General features: G+C 37.6%; 1 protein-coding gene and 1 long non-coding RNA gene across 12 annotated transcripts in view; one reads left to right on the forward strand and one right to left on the reverse strand.

Moving 5' to 3' along the window:
• The window catches only part of LOC121476229, an 80,322-nt gene that overhangs the window by 52,822 nt on the left and 7,104 nt on the right, over positions 1-20,396 (forward strand). For 8 of the 11 annotated variants that reach the window (XR_005983885.1, XR_005983882.1, XR_005983887.1 and 5 more), the window contains 6 exons: positions 3,609-3,762; positions 4,439-4,635; positions 8,636-8,873; positions 10,263-10,517; positions 18,470-18,553; positions 19,342-19,519. This is a non-coding gene — a long non-coding RNA (uncharacterized LOC121476229). The remainder of the gene's footprint in view (positions 1-3,608; positions 3,763-4,438; positions 4,636-8,635; positions 8,874-10,262; positions 10,518-18,469; positions 18,554-19,341; positions 19,520-20,396) is intronic. The other 3 variants (XR_005983890.1, XR_005983883.1, XR_005983891.1) reach the window with 3 other exon arrangements.
• Positions 4,615-20,396, reverse strand: part of SLC36A4 (solute carrier family 36 member 4) — a 56,731-nt gene continuing 40,949 nt past the window's right edge. Inside the window, exons 10-11 of the mRNA XM_041729944.1 lie at positions 20,110-20,279; positions 4,615-8,053 (exon numbers count right to left, since the gene is read on the reverse strand). Coding sequence (XP_041585878.1) covers positions 7,746-8,053; positions 20,110-20,279 — 478 coding nt within the window. The 3' untranslated portion in view covers positions 4,615-7,745. The remainder of the gene's footprint in view (positions 8,054-20,109; positions 20,280-20,396) is intronic.

The following is a 20,396-nucleotide window of genomic DNA, read 5'->3' on the forward strand; positions in this document are numbered from 1 at the left end:
TTTTTTTTTTTTTTTTTTTTTTACAAGCACATCCTAAAGAAGGTGACCTGGACAACATGAAGAACTTAATCTTGAGGCCTCTTGTCTTCACCCAGGGAAAAAAATCATCTATTTTATAGTGAAAGTTATGACTGTGGTCCTAGAGCAAACTCTGCAAATAAAACATGGATGAAGTCTCATAAAAGACAATGTATGGAGCCATGGATCTTCAATCAAATTAATTCCAATTTCCAGATATCCATTGCTATTCTTATTTTCACTTTTCATTCCTAGCTAGTTCTGCAACATGATCTTCTTGGCAGTCACTTTTCCCAACACTGTAATTCCCGCTCTTGATTTCTACTGGGGTCCACTTATATACCACAACGCACTTTAACAGTAGGTAGCTTCTCAGAACAGCAAGAGAATACTCTCCTTTGTGAAATGGTTCCCCCAAATTACTGAATGTATTACTCTTTTACAAGCAGGGAACCTTTAGGCCTGACAAATTCAGGAAAGTACTCTGAATCAGGACTAGATGTCTAGTACATCTAGACATCAGGACTAGATGTCATTCTTTATATTTTTATTTTTATTTATTTGAAAGAGAGAGCACACAGGGGGGAGGAGGTAGAGGGAGAGAGATGCAGACTCCCCACTGAGCAGGGGGACTGATGTGGGACTCAATCCCAGGACTTTGGGATCACAACCTGAGCCCAAAGGCAGATGCTTAACCAACTGAGCTACCCAGGTGCCCCAATGTCACACTTTAGTTACTTCTCTTTATACTTTTAAGACAGAAATGGACGACTTGCATTCTAGATCATATGTAATTTTTTCTAACAATGGGTAGAGAGTATAACCTCTGATTTTTTTTCTACAAAAATCTGTTCATATACAAACATGAAGACATCAAGGCTTGTGAGAAAGGGTTTACAGTTTTTTCCTTTTTTTGAGACTTCACATGTACTACCAGGAGCTCCTAAATATGTTCTTAAGGTTTGACGGATTCATAGGATTTTTTAAAAGACGCTCAGACTTGGTAGTCTTTGTTTTACAGTATCGCAGCCTGCTGGGTTACCAAATGGAAGAGAGCTGGCTACAGTGACTAAACAAATAGGCATGGGGTACAGAGGACTGTAGAAAATGCATGACTTTGCCCCTGTGCCTAAAGATTTTATCATGTACCGGAGCTCTAATATGGGTCTTTCCTTGTTATTTTTTTTCAATTCATACATTCATTCAACAAATATTTTGGGGGCATCTACTATGTGCCCAGCCTTCCTCTAGACACTGGATTTTCAGTTGTGAAGACCTTTGACAAAATCACTTCCTCTGTGGAGTTTATAGTCCCTAAGGGTGGACAGAGAAGAAACCAAACAATGAAAACATATAGCATACTTGTGGAACTCCAAGGTAGTGGAGACAGACACAGAAACTGAATTACTAAACCATATGGAAAGTGTGATCACAAACCCAAGGTCATTTGCTAGCGTGAAAGAAGACACAACTCACTCAGGGTAGGAAAGAGGATAGAAGAGCCACTGGGTAGGCTGAATCTTACCAATAGCTAAGGGTTTGCCAGGAAAACACAAGGGGCAGAAGTAGAAGGAGATTGTATCAATATGACGAGATGGAGTCCCGCAGGTGAAAACCAGACAACGTGCCATATGTTTATGGGGCAACCAACACTTTGGTGTTACTGTACCTTGTAGGGCAGGCAAGGGAGTGAGGCCTGCCAGTGAACCACATTAAGAATCCTGATCTTTGTACAGCTGAGATTGCAGAAGGAGAAAAGACTTAAGACAGGACAGTGATGATAACAGACTTCCTAGTGCCTATTCTTGCCTTGTGGAGACTGAGGGGCTGGAGCTACAAAGATACGTAGGACCCCGGGGGTCTGTGATGTGACGGTGTTCCTTCTGTACTGCCCAGGTTCCTGGTCTATTCTTGTTCAGTCTTGACGTGCACAGACTGATCCATGCTCAACACCACTTTCCTGCTTAGTGCAGGTTAGGCAGGGTGGGGTGTCCCTGTGTCTGGTCCCCATCCTCCAGCCCAGATCAAGATCCAGGATGGGGAAGAATTAAATCACTCCCTGATTCCTTGGCAAGATTCATGTATTAGCTTTAGTTTGAGAAGCATTCTATCACCTGGTATCGAGTGTCTGGGCTTCACGGCACCAGAAAACTTTGAAGACCAGAAGACCTGATTCTCTTCCACAATTTTAAGCCTTCAAACAAATCTACCCTTAAAAGGAAACTGAATCAAGGCAGTTCTTTGATATGTCAACCCCACCAGCCTATGTGCAAAATTTTGAGATCACGTATGTATGTTAAAACTACCATTCTAATAAATCTTTTGCATAAAAACCCTAAAATTAATTTTACAAAGTGGCTGTATTTGTTTTCCTTCAGCAAGTATTCTGTGGATTTTTCATCACATTTCTTCTCTAGTTGTACTCTTATACTACATTTGTTCTTTTCTGTTCCTTCTGTTGCTTACTAAGAGCATGTTCTCCTACTAAGGCTTTATAACTTTATTCCCCTTTCTCTTGAAGTCTTCCACTTATTATTCATTCAAAAACTGCAAAGCCCACCTTAAAAAAAAGATTTATTTGAGAGACAGCACTCAGAAGTAGGGGGAGAAGCAGAGGGAGAGAGTTCTCAAGCAGACTCCCCATTGAGGACAGAGCCTGATGCAGGGCTCAATCTCACCACTCATGAGATACCGGAGATGAAACCAAGAGTCAGATGCTCAACCAACTGAGCCACTCAGGGGCCCAAACCTTTATTTTTCCTAACACTATGGTTCTACTTTCTGTGTATCTTGTGTAGGTTCAAAAGCAATTCTTTTTACAAAGCTGTGATTAAAAATTAATTGTATGTATTTATTCTTTCCCAAATTATTAACCTTAATACCACCTTCATTGTGTTCTAGGTTAATAAATAATAATTTATGGTTTCCTTATTGTTGAACATTAAAGTTGTTTCCAATTTTCCACTACTGAAATGTTGCTGATGCACTTTTAGGCACAGGCATAGTTCTGGTGAACCGTGGCATGCCCTTAGGTTAGGTTCACAAGAGCAGGATTATTGACATAAAAGTATAAATATGTTTATGATCTTTGATATGGGGAGTTGGCACAATGCAAGTGAAACATATTAAAGTGTAACTGATACATATTCTTGACCTAAGGAGAGTGGTAAATCAAATCTCAGATACAGCATCTGCAGGCTGCTCATTCTGCATTTACTTTGTAGGAAGGTCAGGTCACGGTTCTGAGTATATCCCTTCAATTTTAATCAACATCTGCTCTAACATCTTAGAGGTACATTATATCACCTTCCAAGTTTGAAGATCACATGACAAAGAATTAATCACAGAGAGTGACTAAAATGCTATTATGAGGATATACTAGTGCCATTTTCAGCTTATGACATTTGTCAATATCATTTAACCTTATAGAAGACAAATTCATTTAAAAAGGCATTTGCAAGCAAATTAATTACATTTTATTGAAAATTCAGAAGAGCTACAGTACTTTAAGACAGCCTTTTTCATACTGTAAAGAAAAATAAGTTAAAAGAAAAATAATTGACTCAAGTGCAATGATATTTCATTTTCAGACTAACAAAATCATTTTGAAAAACACAAAAACCCAGAGCTTAATTTACTCACGGTAGAAGCATTTACTTTCCTATTTGTTATCAAGAAAACTCTAATGGAATAAGTTTTGGAGTGACCTTTCAACACATCATCTTTCTGGACCCAATTTAAATGGTAAGTTAATATACATTACTGGTGTGTGTGTGTACACTCACACACATAAGAACTAGCTTATTTTAATATGACATTTTAAGAATGAGAGTAAGTTGTGATTTCATTTATTATAGGGTAATAAATAGCATTTCTAGTCGTTTCTTTTTTTAAAATTCACCATCTTAACCATTTTTAAAAGATTTTTATTTATTTACTCATGAAAGACACAGAGAGAGAGAGAGAGAGAGAGGGCAGAGACACAGGCAGAAGGAGAAGCAGGCTCCATGCAGGGAGCCCCACGTGGGACTCAGTCCCAGGTCTCCAGGATCACGCCCCTGGGCTAAAGGTGGCGCTAAACCGCTGAGCCACCAGAGCTGCCCTCTAGTTGTTTCTTAAGCATGTTTTCTTATTTCCTAGGTGAAAACGAACCACTTTCATTAAAGCAGTTAGCCAAGTAAGCACTAGGGGCATAAACAAAATTATCCATAATACTTCCAAAGTATTAACCACTGCAGTCAGCCATTTAATGTTAGGAAGTGTTTTGTTACACCTTTTAGATTGAAGTTCCCAAATTTTCTTATGAAGGGGGAAGCTAGTTCAGCCAAAATGAACAAAATAGACACATTAGAAAAAACAAACTCATTTTACATGATCAATGGTTTGTATTTTTACCAATTTTTTTTTTGTTCCTCAACAGAAAATATTCATTGAGCTGCTGGTATTATTTTTAAATTTTTATTTATCATTTCCATTATCTCAGTTCTGTATCTTCTCCTTTTTAAATGAAGAAAGGAGAACTGAGGTCAAAACCTAATGTGGGTATATACTATCAGTAAACAAACGTACTATTCAGATGCTGTATTGGCTGACACTTACAGTGAAGAAGTGCCACAGGTAAGCTATAGTAAGACCTGTGCTTTGCCACAGCTAGAAATGGCACTAATGTGGAACTTTAATTAACAGTTCTATTAATATTTGTATAGTACTTTGCAGTTAGACAGCTTTCCTGTAACTATTCTGAAAATACCAAATGAAATTAGGCCCTGTTAGGAAATTTACAACATGCACATTGCATAAAATGCTTATAAAAACGTTAGGTGCAGTGCCTAGATGAGAGGCAGAAATGGTTTTAAGAAAGGAGAATCCAGCAGGGACAGAATTAAAACATAATGTGGCATTTTCTAATCCAGTACACTTTTTTATTTGATAACATCATACAAATTGGGTCTTTAACCAAGAAAAAAAAAACTAGTTCTTATTATTTAAAAAAATTTAAATGTGGAGAAATCTGACCATGTGGGAAAAAGATTAAAAAGTATCTGAAAACCAGTGTTTTGACAAGTTGACCCTGAAACTGGCAAAACCCTTTTGAAATGTATGGGACTAATGATGACTGACTTCAAACAGAGGTCAGCAGAGCTAAAAGAAGCTTTCCCTTCTCTCCCCTACCTCAGTGATAGAAAGGCTCTCAGGCACCTGATTAGCTCTCAGAAAACAGGGTTCTTCATTGTGGCAAATGAAATGCTGAAGTCATCTTAGCCATATTGTAATAGACCAAGATACCAGATACACAATTTGACAGGTGCAATTGCTTTCATTTTTCCAGGCCCCAAAATCAAAGCAACAGCTGGTCTCATCAAAATATCTTCTCCAAAAATCTTTAGGAAATGTCTGACTCATTAAAACTCAATTTTCAGAGGAAAAATATTGCCACTGATTTTTTTGCAACTAAAATACATCATCAACAATCTTTAGATAAAGGTGTATTTATACTTTACATCTAAATAGTTTTTTTGTTAAGAATGAAAACTAACCTCTCTCCCCTTTTAGTTCCCTTTTTCATGATTTCAACTTTTCTCTTGTATTTAAAGTATCAATAATTTAGTGGACTAACTATTGGCTGTCGAATCAGCAATTGCTGTATAAGGAAGCCTGGCTGATAATGCACTCAACATTTTGTTCATGCTGAACCTAAAACTTATTTATTGCTATGATCAACTATTCCAAATTCACTGAATTTGATGAATTAATAAGGAAAATAAACAGGTCAAAGTATAAAAATAAAATTTCACGCATAGACTAGAAATATCTGATGACAGCTGACAAAATAATAGTGCTTTCTATTAAATAATGGTTTTTAAGTCATTTTATACCAAGTTATATATTTAAAAAAATCTAATTTATTCTTAGAAACACGATTATCTAACAGTCAATGACAATCACTTTTCCTCTAACTTCTTGCACATTCTCTCAGTATGACTAAAAGTTTAACATAATGGCTTTGATATAAAAGTATCACAATTATTGGTGATATCTAATGTAAGTGTTTAAAAAAAGTTTGAGTCTTATGAATTTGTACAAAAATAAAGCTTCTGATACTTTGTTAGAATTGTACTTGATTCATTAATGATGCAAAGCAAAAAAATACTTGAACTAAGTTAACATTTATATATAAAAATACACAATACATACACTACAGTGATCTCGATGATATCTTAATATATTACAAATTAGAGTACAACCAGTCTGATTAAAAAGTTCAACGTGTGTTAAAGTACAAATCTTTTAAAAAGTCAAGATTCTTAATGTTTTAAACTTAAAAATTTTCATCTTCCATGTCAACTGAGATTGTTTTGCTTAATAACTGAGCCTGCCAAATATGGAGTAATAAAAGGTATTTCTCTAGAAGAAACCTGGAGTGTCTCAAGATTTAGTAGTCTATTATTGTCTCAATTTTTCCTCTGCATAAATTTATTTTTTTTAATTCTGCCCATTTAGATTAGTAAGAGGCTATGATAAGAAAGCCACAGGGCTGGAAGGAATACACAAATCCTGTATTTTGTCAGATACCTATTTTCTGCCATTGAGAAAAACGGTGACTACAAAACCTGAAAAGAAAAGAACTAATTAGAAGAGTTGGAGCCACAAACAGAAGAGCTGAGTACCTTCTACTAGCCAGCAGTTAAACCAGCAAGTGGTTTCTAATCTTTAAAACTGAACAAACTTCTTTCTCTTGTTGGGGTTGATATGGCTGTAATGCAATGCTTTTTAGAGTTCTCTGATTTTATAGTCAGGTCACGTGTCCTATTCAAAGATCACTGGCTTTCCAAATATTAAAATATAATTAAATAGATGCAATGCTAAAGTCTAAACTGGACATAACTTATTCTTTTCCTTGGTATGATGTGAAAAATAAAAAATCCTGGACTTGGAGTCAAAAGATCAGGTTCTCTTCCTTGATCTCAAAGCTAAGTTGTCTTGACCAAGTTAACCTTTCTGGCTCAATTTCTTCAGGTAAAAAATAAGGGAATTGTGTTAGATAAGCCTTAAAGTCTCTTTCAAATTTGACTGAGATACTAAGTCAGGATCTCGCACAGTATCTCAGAGTTTTCACTGTGCAGATCAACTACCATCACAGACTAGGGAAGAATAATTCTGGTTGTAGGGATTTCTGATGCTTGCATCCAGGTTAATGAGTTTTCTATCCTTCCAGGGACAAATCATAGGTATTTTGCTTTTTAATAAAAACATGATTAAGACATTTTCACGTTATACACAAAGTACACTTTGACATTCACCTAGATGGTGAGAAGATTTTTGTTAACTATGTTCTTCTTTGATTCCTTTATTGTCAGAACCCTGTTCTCTTCTCAACTGGGTGGGGAAAGAGAAGCATGGGTGTAAAAGAGAATCTTGGTGTATTTCTAATTGAATGAAGCATAATGGAAATCTTTTTATTCTTTAAGTTTTCTATATTTTAATTTTTTAATTTAAAAAATTTTCAAAACTAAATTTTTTTTAAATTATTGCTAATACCCCAAATAAAAAATCTGTCGTAGTTTACCACTACTGGTAAAGAATTACAGCTTACTACTGAAATACCATTACGTGCCAAAAGAAAATTTGGTTCTATTTTTAAGTTTATGGCAATGTAGTCTACTAGTTCTTATTTTCATCATTTTCAGAATTAAGATAAAAGGAAAAGACTCATAATTATGCTTCCACTATTTCAAACCAGATGTAAAGCATGTTGAATTCAAATTTAGAGAAGGGCTTTGTGGAGGGCCAGCTATAACTCTGGGAGTAGGATAAATAATTTCTTCAACAGTTACATATGTACCTAAGAAAAAACCAATAACTCCAGTGAATGCTATAGAAATATTTTTCAGGATCATCCATATATTGTAGTGTTCCTTAGAAAACGTAAGAATTTCAACCAAAGGTGGTAGGATCAGGGCCAATGTGCTGCTGCTCACAGCTCCAACGAAGGAAATCACAATGTCTAAACGAGGAATCAGAATTGCTCCAGCACCTGGAAAATGAAAATACATATTGTCCTTATTTAAATACTTAATACTTAAATGAGTACTAAATGTAGATGTTTCAATATTTAAAAATTAATCAAGTAGGTACTACTAAATTACTGCCTGTTGCAGAATCTGTCATATTTTGTTCTGAACTAACAAACCCACAGAGAAACCAAAACAGTGAGTGACACTTCTTGAATCATGACTTTCAACAGAGTTTGTTATAGCAACGACTTAATTTTTAGCTGTGAAATTCTGGGTGAAAAAGTTCAGACAGTTTATTTCCAAAGCACTTCCATTACTCTGCCATACAGCTCATTCTAGAATTTGCAAAACACAAGATGGCAGGATATGAAATCCTCATTAAATAAATGAGAGAAGAGATAGCTATTCCTTATGCTGGAATTTCAATTAACCAAAACAGAAGGAGCAGTGGAAATAGAAAATCATTATTAAGTGAACACCCCAGTAATAACTGTGGCAGGAAAGTCAATGAAATATGTTAAGATTTGTGGACAAAAACTGTAGGAGAAGAGGATGTTTGCATGGTCTCAGAATATGTCCTGCAACTTGTTAATTCTCTACAGGGAAGAAGAGTACTTGTACAGTGAAGCAGTCTGTCTGATGCCACCCAAACCAGGTGATCAAAGTTAACATCACCAGTAATAAGTCACATTGATGCCACCGTGTGTTTGAGAAATACAAAATATCACTTGCGGAATTCTTCCTAAAAATGCTTAACTTCAATCTAATCCTAAGAAAACATCACACAAATCCAAACTGAATGGAATTCAACAAAACTGCCAGCCCTTCAAGAATGTCGAGGTAAACAAAGAGAAAGACAAGAACTGTCAAGAGTGGAGGAAACAAAAGTAGACATGACAACTAAACACGAGTGGGACCTTGGATGGGTTCATGGGTCAGAAAAAGAATAGTAGTGAGAAGACTGGCAAGATCAGAATAAGATCTACAGACTAGTTAATAGCATTGTATCAATGCTAATGTCCTGATTTTGACACCTGATGTGGGGTGTGTTAACATTAGGGGAAGCTCAGTAAAGAGCTTATGGTAACTCTACTTCCTTTTATAACTTTTCTATTTATTTCAGAATGAAAACTTTAAAAAAAATGTACCACTACTCTCGATAAAATCTTCCAAACTTCTGGCAAGCTTTCTGACAAGTTTTGATCTGGTACTTTCTTGATCCTACTTACCCTTGTCTTACCAAAGATATTGACAGAGGGTCTATAAAAACTAATAGTTGATGGTGGCTGCTGGCCAGCTTCCATTCACTCTTCTCCCTCACCTGTAAGATGCCTGTCTAGCAAGTAAATGCCTTACAGGAAACATGTAGAAAAAGTCTGACCCACCTTTCCAAGCTTTTGAGCTCCACTAAGAAGATACTTTGAAATGACGATTCAAATGTTAAACAGACTTGGATGTAACCAGTATGATCTAAGCTGATAAACTCACTACTTTGAACACCGAGACTACAAACCTGGATTCGGTACTTGGAAAGGATTACGGAACACTGAAAGATACTCAGTTTTCAAAGCACATCCAGCTGAGCCTCCACTCTCATTGCTAGTGTCGTACAGCCTGCTCTGTGGACATTACAAAGTCCCATCAGCTGCCCACATCCTCATCAGCAAGGAGCCTGCCCCCAAAGCTTGTCAAGTGATTTTTTGGTTATTTTTAAAAAATATTTATTTATTTGAGATAGAGGGAGAATGTGTGCATATGGGGGAGGGAGGAGGGGCAGAAGGAGAAGGAGAGAGAATCTCCAGCAGACTCCTCTATAAGCACAGGACCTAATGCTGGGCTAGATCCCTTGGCCCTGAGTTGAAATGAAGAGTCAGACACCTAACTGACTGAGCCACCCAGGTATTCCTTGATGACTTTTATAAAGATTACACCATATAACCATAAGTTAGGTCAAAAAATAAAATTATCACTATTTCAGAAACCTCTATTTTCTAGGTAGTCAATCATATCTTCAAATCTGACAACCATGTCTTTCAAAAATACATCTTTTTTTTGCTCCTACTATATTAAAAAGTATATCCAGAAATGTTAAAAGGACCTCTTGTCTTTTTCCTGTTTTAAATAAGGAACATCTTTGACCTTTTATTATTAATGCGAGGCTTGCTTCAGGTTCTTGGTAGATTTTCCTCAATGAAGTAACAGATTTATTTCTATTTCATGTTTATGAAGATTTGAAGAGACATACATAGGAATTAAATTTTTGTGAGGCAACAGGCAGAATTGTCCACCAACGTCCTCAGCTGATGTTGTTCCAGCTGGCTGGCTTGGACATCAGGCTAGTTGAGAAAAGGATGCTTGTACTTCAGGGGGAGAAAACTCAATGAAATGCAGCTCCTACCCCCTTGCCACCCGACCTGCACAAGAGGACCTGTAGCATCCTGCTGCCCCAAAGTCTTCTATACAACAGATGGCTAAACTTCCCAGGTAATTCCCATGGACTGCTTTCACTCCAAATCCGGAGAATCCAATGCTAAGTAGCCTGAGTGTTCTCTCCACCCACAAGTTTGACTCTCATGCTTGAATTATAAGAGATGAAGACGGGGAGATGGTGGGGGGGCAGGGGGTGGGGTCCTCTGGGCCCGCAGTATCCTGGCTTGGTTGGCCACCCTGTGACATGTCGGCAGGGTTAGGGGTGTCTATGCCCTCTCTCCTCTTGCTGACTATTGGCATATATTTGCCCCTTTCTCCCAAGAAGTGCACTCCTTAACCCATGTTGTGCGACACTGTGGAAATCATCCTGAACCCTGTGGCTACAGATAGGGCCTCAGACTAGAACCACCATGTGGGGAAATGACATGAAATGTTTTAGCACTGATCAACACAGTCCTTTTTTAAAGACAATCTGTTAATTATTTGAATTATATTAATAGATATTTTAGTATAGAACTTTTCTTTCTTGTGATAAACCCTAACATGGTAGAATCCTAGGCCTGATTTGCTGATATGTTTGTCATAAAAGTTTCTACTCATGAATTAGAGTATCCGTAGTTTCTCTGTAAACAATAATGATTTTGGTTCAATGTTGGATAAGCTTTTGATCTATTCCTATGTTCTGCATAAATTTAAAGAACCTAGATGTTATCTATTCTTTCCTAAATTTGGTATAATTGACCATGAAAACCGGATCTTGTGAATTTTTGGGGGAAAGGTAGGTACTGATTATGCTTTCAATACATTTTTTCATTATCAAATTTTTTATCTCTTTTAAAACTCAAATTTGGTAGCTTAAGCCTTTCTGGGAAATTTTCTGTAACTGTCCATTTCATCTTTTTTTTTTTTTCCATTTGCTTTTACTGGAGTTCGATTTGCCAACATATAGTGTAACACTCATCCCATCAGGTGCCCCCTCAGTGCCCGTCACTCAGTCACCCTATCCCCACTCACCTCCTCTTCCACAATCCTTTGTTCATTTCCCAGAGTTAGGAATCTCTCATGGTTTGTCTCCCTGCTAATTTTGCCCACTCAGTTCCCCTCCTTTCTCTTATAATCCCTTTCACTATTTCTTATATTCCCCATATGAGTGAAACCATATGATGTTTGTCCTTCTCCGACTGACTTACTTCACTCAGCGTAATACCCTCCAGTTCCATCCATGTTGAAGCAAATGGTGGGTATTTATCGTTTCTAATGGCTGAGGAATATTCCATTGTATATAGAGACCACATCTTCTTTATCCATTCATCTTTTGATGGACACTGAAGCTCCTTCCACAGTTTGGCTATTGTGGACATTGCTGCTAGAAACATCGGGGTGCAGGTGTCCCGGTGTTTCACTGTATCTTTCGGGTAAATCCCCAGCAGTGCAACTGCTGGGTCTTAGGGTAGCTCTGTTTTTAACTCTTTGAGGAACCTCCACACAGTTTTCCAGAGTGGCTGCAGCAGTTCACATTCCCACCAACGGTGCAAGAGGGTTCCCCTTTCTCCACATCCTCTCCAACATTTGTTGTTTCCTGTCATTAATTTTCCCCATTCTCACTGTGTGAGGTGGTATCTCATTGTGGTTTTGATTTGTATTTCCCTGATGGCAAGTGATGTGGAGCAGTTTCTCATATGCTTGTTGGCCATGTGTATGTCTTTTTTGGTGAAATTTCTGTTCATGTCTTCTGCCTATTTCATGATTGGGTTTTTTTGTTTCTTGAGTGTTGAGTTCAATAAGTTCTTTATAGATCTTGGATAATAGCACTTTATCTGATATGTCATTTGCAAATATCTTCTCCCATTCTGTAGGTTGTCTTTTAGTTTTGTTGACTGCTTCTTTTGCTGTGCAGAAGCTTTTTATCCTGATTAAGTCCCAATAGTGGGGATCCCTGGGTGGCTCAGTGGTTTAGGGCCTGCCTTCGGCCCAGGGTATGATCGTAGAGCCCTGGGATGGAGTCCCACATCTGGATCTCCGCATGGAGCCTATTTCTCCCTCTGCCTGTGTCTCTGCCTCTCTCTCTCTCTCTCATGAATAAATAAATAAAATCTTAAAAAAAATAAGTCCCAATAGTTCATTATTGCTTTTGTTTCCTTTGCCTTCATAGATGTATCTTGCAAGAAGTTGCTGTAGCCAAGTTCAAAAACGGTGTTGCCTGTGTTCTTCTCTAGGATTTTGATGGATTTTTGTCTCACATTTAGGTCTTTCAACCATTTTGAGTTTATCTTTGTGTGTGGTATAAGAGAATGGTCCAGTTTCATTTTTCTGCATGTGGCTGTCCAATTTTCCCAGCACCATTTATTATTATTATCCACTTTTTCCCAGTGGATATTCTTTCCTGTTTTGTCAAATATTAGTTGACCACAGAGTTGAGGGCCCATTTCTGGGTTCTCTATTCTGTTCCATTAATCTATGTGTCTGTTTTTGTGCCAGTATCACACTGTCTTGATGATCACAGCTTTGTAGTACAACCTGAAATCTGGCATTGTGATGCCCCTTGCTCTGGTTTTCTTTTTCAATATTCCCCTGACTATTTGGGGTCTTTTCTGATTCCATACAAATCTTAAGATTATTTGTTCCAACTCTGTGAAGAAAGTCCGTGATATTTGGATAGGCCTTGGATTGAACGTGTAAATTGCCCTGGGTAGCATAGACACTTTCACAATATTTATTCTTCCAATACATGAGCATGGAATGTTTTTCCATCTCTTTGTGTCTTCCTCAGTTTCTTACAGAAGTGTTCTGTAGTTTTGAGGGTATAGTTCCTTTACCTCTTTGGTTAGGTTTATTCCTAGGTATCTTATGCTTTTGGGTGCAATTGTAAATGGGATTGATTCCTTAATTTCTCTTTCTTCAGCCTCATTGTTAGTGTATAGAAATGTCACTGAATTCTGTGCATTGATTTTGTATCCCACCACATTGCTGAATTGCTTGCTGTAGGAGTTCTAGCAATCTTAGGGTGGAGTCTTTTGGGTTTTCTATACACAGTATCATGTCATCTGCAAAGAGGAAGAGTTTGACTTCTTCTTTGTCACCTGAATGCCTTTTCTTTTTGTTGTCTGACTGCTGAGGCTAGGGCCTCTAGTACTATGTTGAATAGCAGTGGTGAGAGTGGACATCCCTGTCGTGTTCCTGATCTTAGGGGAAAGGCTCTCAATTTTTCCCCATGGAGAATGATATTCGCTGTGGGCTTCTCATAAATGGCTTTTAAGATATTGAGGAATGTTCTCTCTATCCCTACAGTTTGAAGGGTTTTAATCAGGGATGGCTGCTGTATTTTGTCAAATGCTTTCTCTGTTCTTCTTTTTCTCTTGATGATGTGATCTATCACGTTGATTATTTTAAGTGGAACCAGCCTTGCATCCCAAGGACAAATCCCACTTGATCATGGTGAGTAATCCACTTAATATACTGTTGGATCCTTATTGGGTAGTATCTTGTTGAAAATTTTTGCATATGTGTTAATCAGGATATTGACCTATAAATCTCCTTTTTTGGGGGGGTCTTTGGTTTTGGAATCAAAGTAATGCTGGCCTCATAAAATGAGTTTGGAAGTACTGAAACAACTTTTGTAGAATAGGTATTATATCTTCTTTAAACGTTTGATAGAATTCCCCTGGGAAGCCATCTGGCCATAGACTGTTGTCTTGGGAGGTTTTTGATGACTGCTTCAATTTCCTTGCTGGTTATTGGCATGTTCAGGTTTTCTATTTCCTCCTGTTGTAGTTTTGGTAAATTGTGGTTTTCTAGAAATGCATCCATTTCTTCTAGATTGCCTAATTTGTTAGCATACAGCAGCTCATAATATATTTTTTATTTTTTTCATAAGATATTTTTAAAATCATTTGTATTTCCTTGGTATTGGTTGTGATCTCTCCTCTTTCATTCATGATTTTATTAATTTGAGTCTTTTTTCTTTTTAACAAGGATGACCTGTGGTTTATCTATCTTATTAATTCTTTCCAAGAACCAACTCCTGGTTTTGTTCATCTTTTCTACAGTTCTTCTAGTCTCTATTTCACTGATTTTTGCTTGAATCTTTATTATCTCTCTTCTTCTGTTTGGTGTAGGTTTTACTTGCTGTTCTTTCTCTAGTTCCTTTAGATGTAAGGTTAGCTTGTGTATTTGCGGTTTTTCCAATTTTTTGAGGGAGGCTTGTATTGCCATGTATTTCCCTCTTAGGACTGCTTTTGCTGTATCCCAAAAATTTTGGACAGTTGTATCTTCATTTTCATTAGTTTCCATGAATCTTTTTATTTTATTTTTTTTTTCCGTGAATCTTTCTTCTCTAATTTCCTGGTTGACCCATTCATCTTTTAGCAGGATGCTCTTTACCCTCCACATGTTTGAGTTTCTTCTAAATCTCTTCTTGTGATTGATTTCTAGTTTCAAAACATTGTTGTCTGAAAATATACAGGGGACAATCCCAATCTTTTGGTATCAACTGAGACCTGACTTGTGATTCAGTATGTGGTCTATTTTGGAGAAAGTTCCATGTGTACTTGAGAAGAATGTGTATTCAGCTGTGGTCGAATGCAAACTGCTGTATATATCTGTGAAATCCATCTAGTCCACTGTGTCATTCAAAGCTCTTGTTTCCTTGGAGATGTTGTGCTTAGAGTATCTGTCATTTGCAGAAAGTGCCGTGTTAAAGTCTCTTATTATTAGTGTATTATTATCTAAGCATCTCTTTATTAATTGATATACTTGGCAGCTCCCATATTAGGGGCATAAATATTCATGATTGTTAGGTCCTCTTGTTGGATAGACCCTCTAAGTATTATATAGTGTCCCTCTTCATCTCTTACTATAGTCTTTGGGATAAACTTTAATTTATCTGATATGAGAATGGTTACCCTTGCTTTCTTTTGAAGATCATTTGAATGGTAAATGGTTCTCCAACCTTGCATTTTCAGGCAGGAGGCGTCCTTCGGTCTAAAATGAGTCTTGTAGACAGCAAATAGATGGGGCTTGCTTTTTTATCCAGTCCAATACCCTGTGTTTTTTGCTGGGATCATTTAGCCCATTCACGTTCAGAGTTACTATTGAAAGATGTGAATTTAGTGTCATCGTAATACCTATTCAGTCCCTGTTTTTGTGGATTATTTCTTTGGGCTTCCTCTTTCTTTTACAGGGTCCCCCTTAATATTTCTTGCAGAGCTGGGGTGGTGGCCACATATTCTTTCAGTTTCTGCCTATCTTGGAAGCTCTTTATCTCTCCTTCTATTCTAAATGACAGTCTTGCTGGATAAAGTATTCTTGGTTGCATGTTCTTCTCATTTAGGACCCTGAATATATCCTGCCAGCCCTTTCTGGCCTGCCAGGTCTCTGTGGAGAGGTCTGCTGTTAATCTAATATTTCTCCCCCTATGAGTTAGGGATCTCTTACTGCTTTAAGGATTTTCTTTTCATCTGGAATTTGCAAGTTTCACTATTAAATGTCGAGGTGTTGAATGGATTTTATTGATTTTGGGGGGGTTCCTCTCTATCTCTTGGATCTGAATGCCTGTTTCCTTCCCTAGATTTGGGAAGTTCTCAGCTATGATTTGTTCAAATATACTTTGTGGTCCTCTCTCTTTCAGTTTCTTCTGGAATCCCAATTGGATGTATAGTCTTCCTTCTCAAGCTATCATTTATTTCCCTAAGCCTTTCCTCATGGGCTCTTAATTGTTTTTCTCTTTTTTCCTCAGCTTCCTTTCTTACCACTAACTTGTCTTAGATGTCACTCACTTTCTTCCACCTCATTAACACTAGTAGTTAGAGAACATCCAGTTTGGACTGCATCTCTAGTTTTAGACTAATCTATTTTAATTTTTAATAGATGAATCTACTTTTAATTTTGGCTTGGTTAGAACTCAATTCCGCAGTAACAAAGTCTCTAGAGTCCTTTATGCTTTTTGTCCAGAGCCACCAGTATCCCTACAATTGTACTTCTGAATTGAATTTCTTTTTTTAAAACCATTTTTTAAATTTTTAAAAAGATTTTATTTATATATTCATGAGCAACACACAGAGAGAGGCAGAGACACAGGCAGAGGGAGAAGCAGGCTCCATGCAGGGAGCCAGACGTGGGACTCGATCCTGGGTCTCCAGGATCATGCCCCGGGCTGCAGGTGGCGCCAAACCGCTGCCCACCGGGGCTGCCCTGAATTGAATTTCTGACATCATATTGAAATCCAAATCCTGTAACTCTGTGACAGAGAGTACTGTTTTTGGTTCTTTCCTTGGTGGTGAATTCTTCCTTCTAGTCATTTTGTCCAGTGCAGAGTGGTTGTATGAGTGGGCTGAATCAAAAATATCAACCACAACCTAAGTAAAATATATCCTATTTTCTGGTTCAGAGACCAGAAAATAAAAGAAAAAGAAGAACAAAACAAAAGGAGCACTAAAGTGAAAAACAAATTTTAAAACAAAGTAGTAAAAATAAAAACCCAAAAACCAAAAATGAAGAAAAAAAAAGTAAAGAGGAAAAGAGAAAAAAGAGGGGGGATGGTGGTGGTGAGGGAGTGGTAGTGGAGAGAAAATGTAATCTACCTGAGGGTCCTAGAGGGTGATCCTCTTGGTTCTGAGTAGATTTTGTTCTGTATGTTAGAAGATGCTCAATCCCAAATTTATATAAACCAGTAATATTTATATAAAGCCCCAACACTGACCACAAAAGCATAAACAAGACTAAAGAGGGGGGCAGAATTGGAAAGAAGAGAGAATATGATCTCACAGAATGAACCAACATAGTGTTCGACTTGGTTCTGGGTGCATGTTGGTCATGTTTTAGAAGGTACCAACTTCCACCATTGTAAAATAAAACGAGGCAGAAAAAACAAAATACAAAAACCCATATCTTGTATATCTACCAAAATTAAACTGAATACATTGTAGGGAATCCAGAAGTGAAAAATATATCTAAGACATGTAATTGTATAAATATGAAAGTCAAAAAGGAAAAAGGTGTGTGTACCTGGGGGAGCTGCCCTGGGCTCAGTAGGAGCTGTTGACCCCAGGAGGCCTCTGTTCCCTGGTGGCTCCGGCTCTCCCAGGCACAAGATGAAACAGAGGAAAAACAACAATGGTGGTAGCCAGATTTCCAGCTAAGGAGTCAAGCTCCCTGTGAGTGTGCAGTCTCCCAGTCTGCACTGGCTTAGATGCTCTTGAGGGCTGGTGTGGGTGCCCTGATCTGCACAGCTTGCAGGGCACCCAGCAGCAGGAGAGTTCTTGCTTTCCTGTGCCCTCCCCACTTCTGCCTGTCCTGAGGGAAACACAGGATTGCTGGCTTTGTCCATTTGGGCGCCCTGGAATCTGGGGTTCTGTGTCACTGGACCCACACTCCTGTGGACTGCCTGTCCTGAAGGTAACGGGGTACAGCCACTTCTGTCCAGGGCTGTCTAACCGATGAGCTTCTCCCAAATGCCCCGAGGGCTGCGGGGCTCCAGCCGTTTACTGGGCCGCGGTTTGTGGTGAGCTTTCCCCTGGGCACCCCTCCACTTATAGTGAGTCTGGGAATCTTGAGGCCTCACTGCCCCTCCTGCAATTGTGCCTGATTTCCCTGCTGAGCACTTTTCCTTCATGGAAAACTCTGGTGTAGATTTTAAAAGTTCCTGCTTCCCCAGGGCTGGGCTTTCCTGCCCTAGAGGCTTTTACCATTCCGCTCTAGCCCTGCTACTTGTGGTTCCCCTCTCCCACTTTATTCTTTAAAAAAAAAAAATTTTTTTTCTGCCTTCCTACCTTGTTAGAAATGAAAGCTTTTCTGTCTGTAGCGTTCCAGCTGTTCTCACTTTAAATCTCATATCGAATTCATAGGTGTTCAGGATGTTTTGAAATTTATCTAGGTAAGTTTGTGGGGCCAGGTGACTTGGGGACCCTACTCCTCCACCATCTTGCCCCGCCCTCTCCTCAAGTGCTTTAATGAACAGATAAACAACAGTCCTGTCATGCATATCAGCTGGCTTTTTTTTTTTTTTTCAGCTGGCTTTTACTTTAATTTGGAAGAATGTGCCAAAGACTCAAATGAGGCTCAGTGTCCAATGATGTATCCCAGTGAAGTAGAAGGTAAGACAAACTGGTTTGTGTTCTCTTTGTCCAAAGCATGCTGTAAATATAACCCTCACATGCTGCTGAGTAGCTTTAACTGTTTTTAACTAAAAGAGAGAAGTGAAGAAAAACTGGCCATGAATTCTCTGTGCCATGAACTCAGCTCTTGAGAAAAGGCCCAGGCTTCTGGGAATAAATGGCAGTAGCAGATGTGTGGTGTGGTCTGTGCCTCAGCACACGGGTAGCTTTGACATAACAAAGCGTGGAAGTGGGAGAAGTTACTGAAACATCCCAAGTTACTAAATCCCTTTAACATTCTTCAAGCTCCTTCAAGTGAACCTCCATAACTAATTTTAAAAGGAGATACATTTTCAGAATAGAATGGTCTTACATCTATGATAAAAGGACTCATGAAAATAGCCTTTTTATTTAGTACAATTGTCAAAATATCAACAAAAACAATGCATAAGAAGTATTTCAAAAGTCTTAAAATAACTTTTTCCCACTGAATGTTTTATTAGTCACCCTAGGAGGGGCTTGTGTCTTCACTCCTCAATATGATTTACCTTATTGTTGTTATAATTCATTTAAATGATTACTTTGGAAAGTAGGTTTAATTTACTTTTCTCAGCTTTGCCATTTCTTTAAATCTAGGCCATAAGCTCCACTCTAAGGTGTTCACTGCTATTTATAAGTTGGCCTGAATTCCTAGCTCTCTCATTCTCTTGCCTTGACTGGGCCACGATGGTTACTCCTATCTTGCACAGAAAGCTGACCAATTTCCAATGTTTCTGGTATCATTCTAGGTAATCGTTTGTTCAGGACTATGGTCATCTTATACTTTTGGTTACAGTAATAATGGTGACAATGATAACTTCTGGCTACTTTGTTAATATTCTTAAACTCTATAAAAATGCCACGAACTTCACAGTTGAGAAAGAGAGGCTTATGGATGGTATGTAACCTGTCTAAAGACACCAGCAGGTGAGTGGCAGGTTTGAATCATCAGGTTGGTGTGACCTCAAAACTCCCACTATTTCCAACCAAAACCAAGCTTTTCCACAGGTCTCTGTGATTAGTGCTCTCCAGTGGAGGCATTTTATAATGTGAAACCTTAAGACAAGATTGCACACATTGCTTTGAATAATAAGTAAAATTAGCCACTGAAATTATTAAAGATAAAAACAAAACAAAACCCATTTCTATAGGTAGTCATGGAGAGTTAAACTGTTAAATATATAAAAGTTAGCAGAAATAAAAAACCTGAGGAAAACTAAAACCCAAGTAAAATGTGTATCAACAATGAGTCCCTTATGCATCTAATTTAAATATACTTATATTTTAATCACCACTGATGTAGTTTTCATGATAATAATTTGATTATTTCCTTTAATCATGATAATATCTGGTTTATATTTTTCTTTTACAGTAATAGAATAACAAAATTTTAACCCAGAAAGTATCTCAGCTATATAAATAAAATTGTTTTTAAAATATTAAAAAATATACTTTAGCTTCATTATATGAAATTCAACAAGAAAAAAATTATGATATAAATATGTAGTCATACTTACATGTAATACTAACCAAGAAGGACCTTATTGCAAATTCACAGATTTGTTTCCATTTAGCATGAAATTTGGATGTGATCATAGGAATGATGATCTCTGCCGGAACATAGAACTGAATTGAATATGTCACAAAGATGCCAAAGGAATATAGAATTTTCACTGATTGATATGACCTGTTAAAAAATATTTCAGAATTCAGTCATTCTTTTTTCCCCAGATTTATTGAGGTATAACTGACAAAACGTAATATAGGTAAGGTGTAAAACATGATTTGATAGAAGTATACACTG

Source organism: Vulpes lagopus, chromosome 15 (genome assembly GCF_018345385.1).
Source record: "Vulpes lagopus strain Blue_001 chromosome 15, ASM1834538v1, whole genome shotgun sequence".
In the NCBI taxonomy this organism is placed as follows: Eukaryota; Metazoa; Chordata; class Mammalia; order Carnivora; family Canidae; genus Vulpes; species Vulpes lagopus.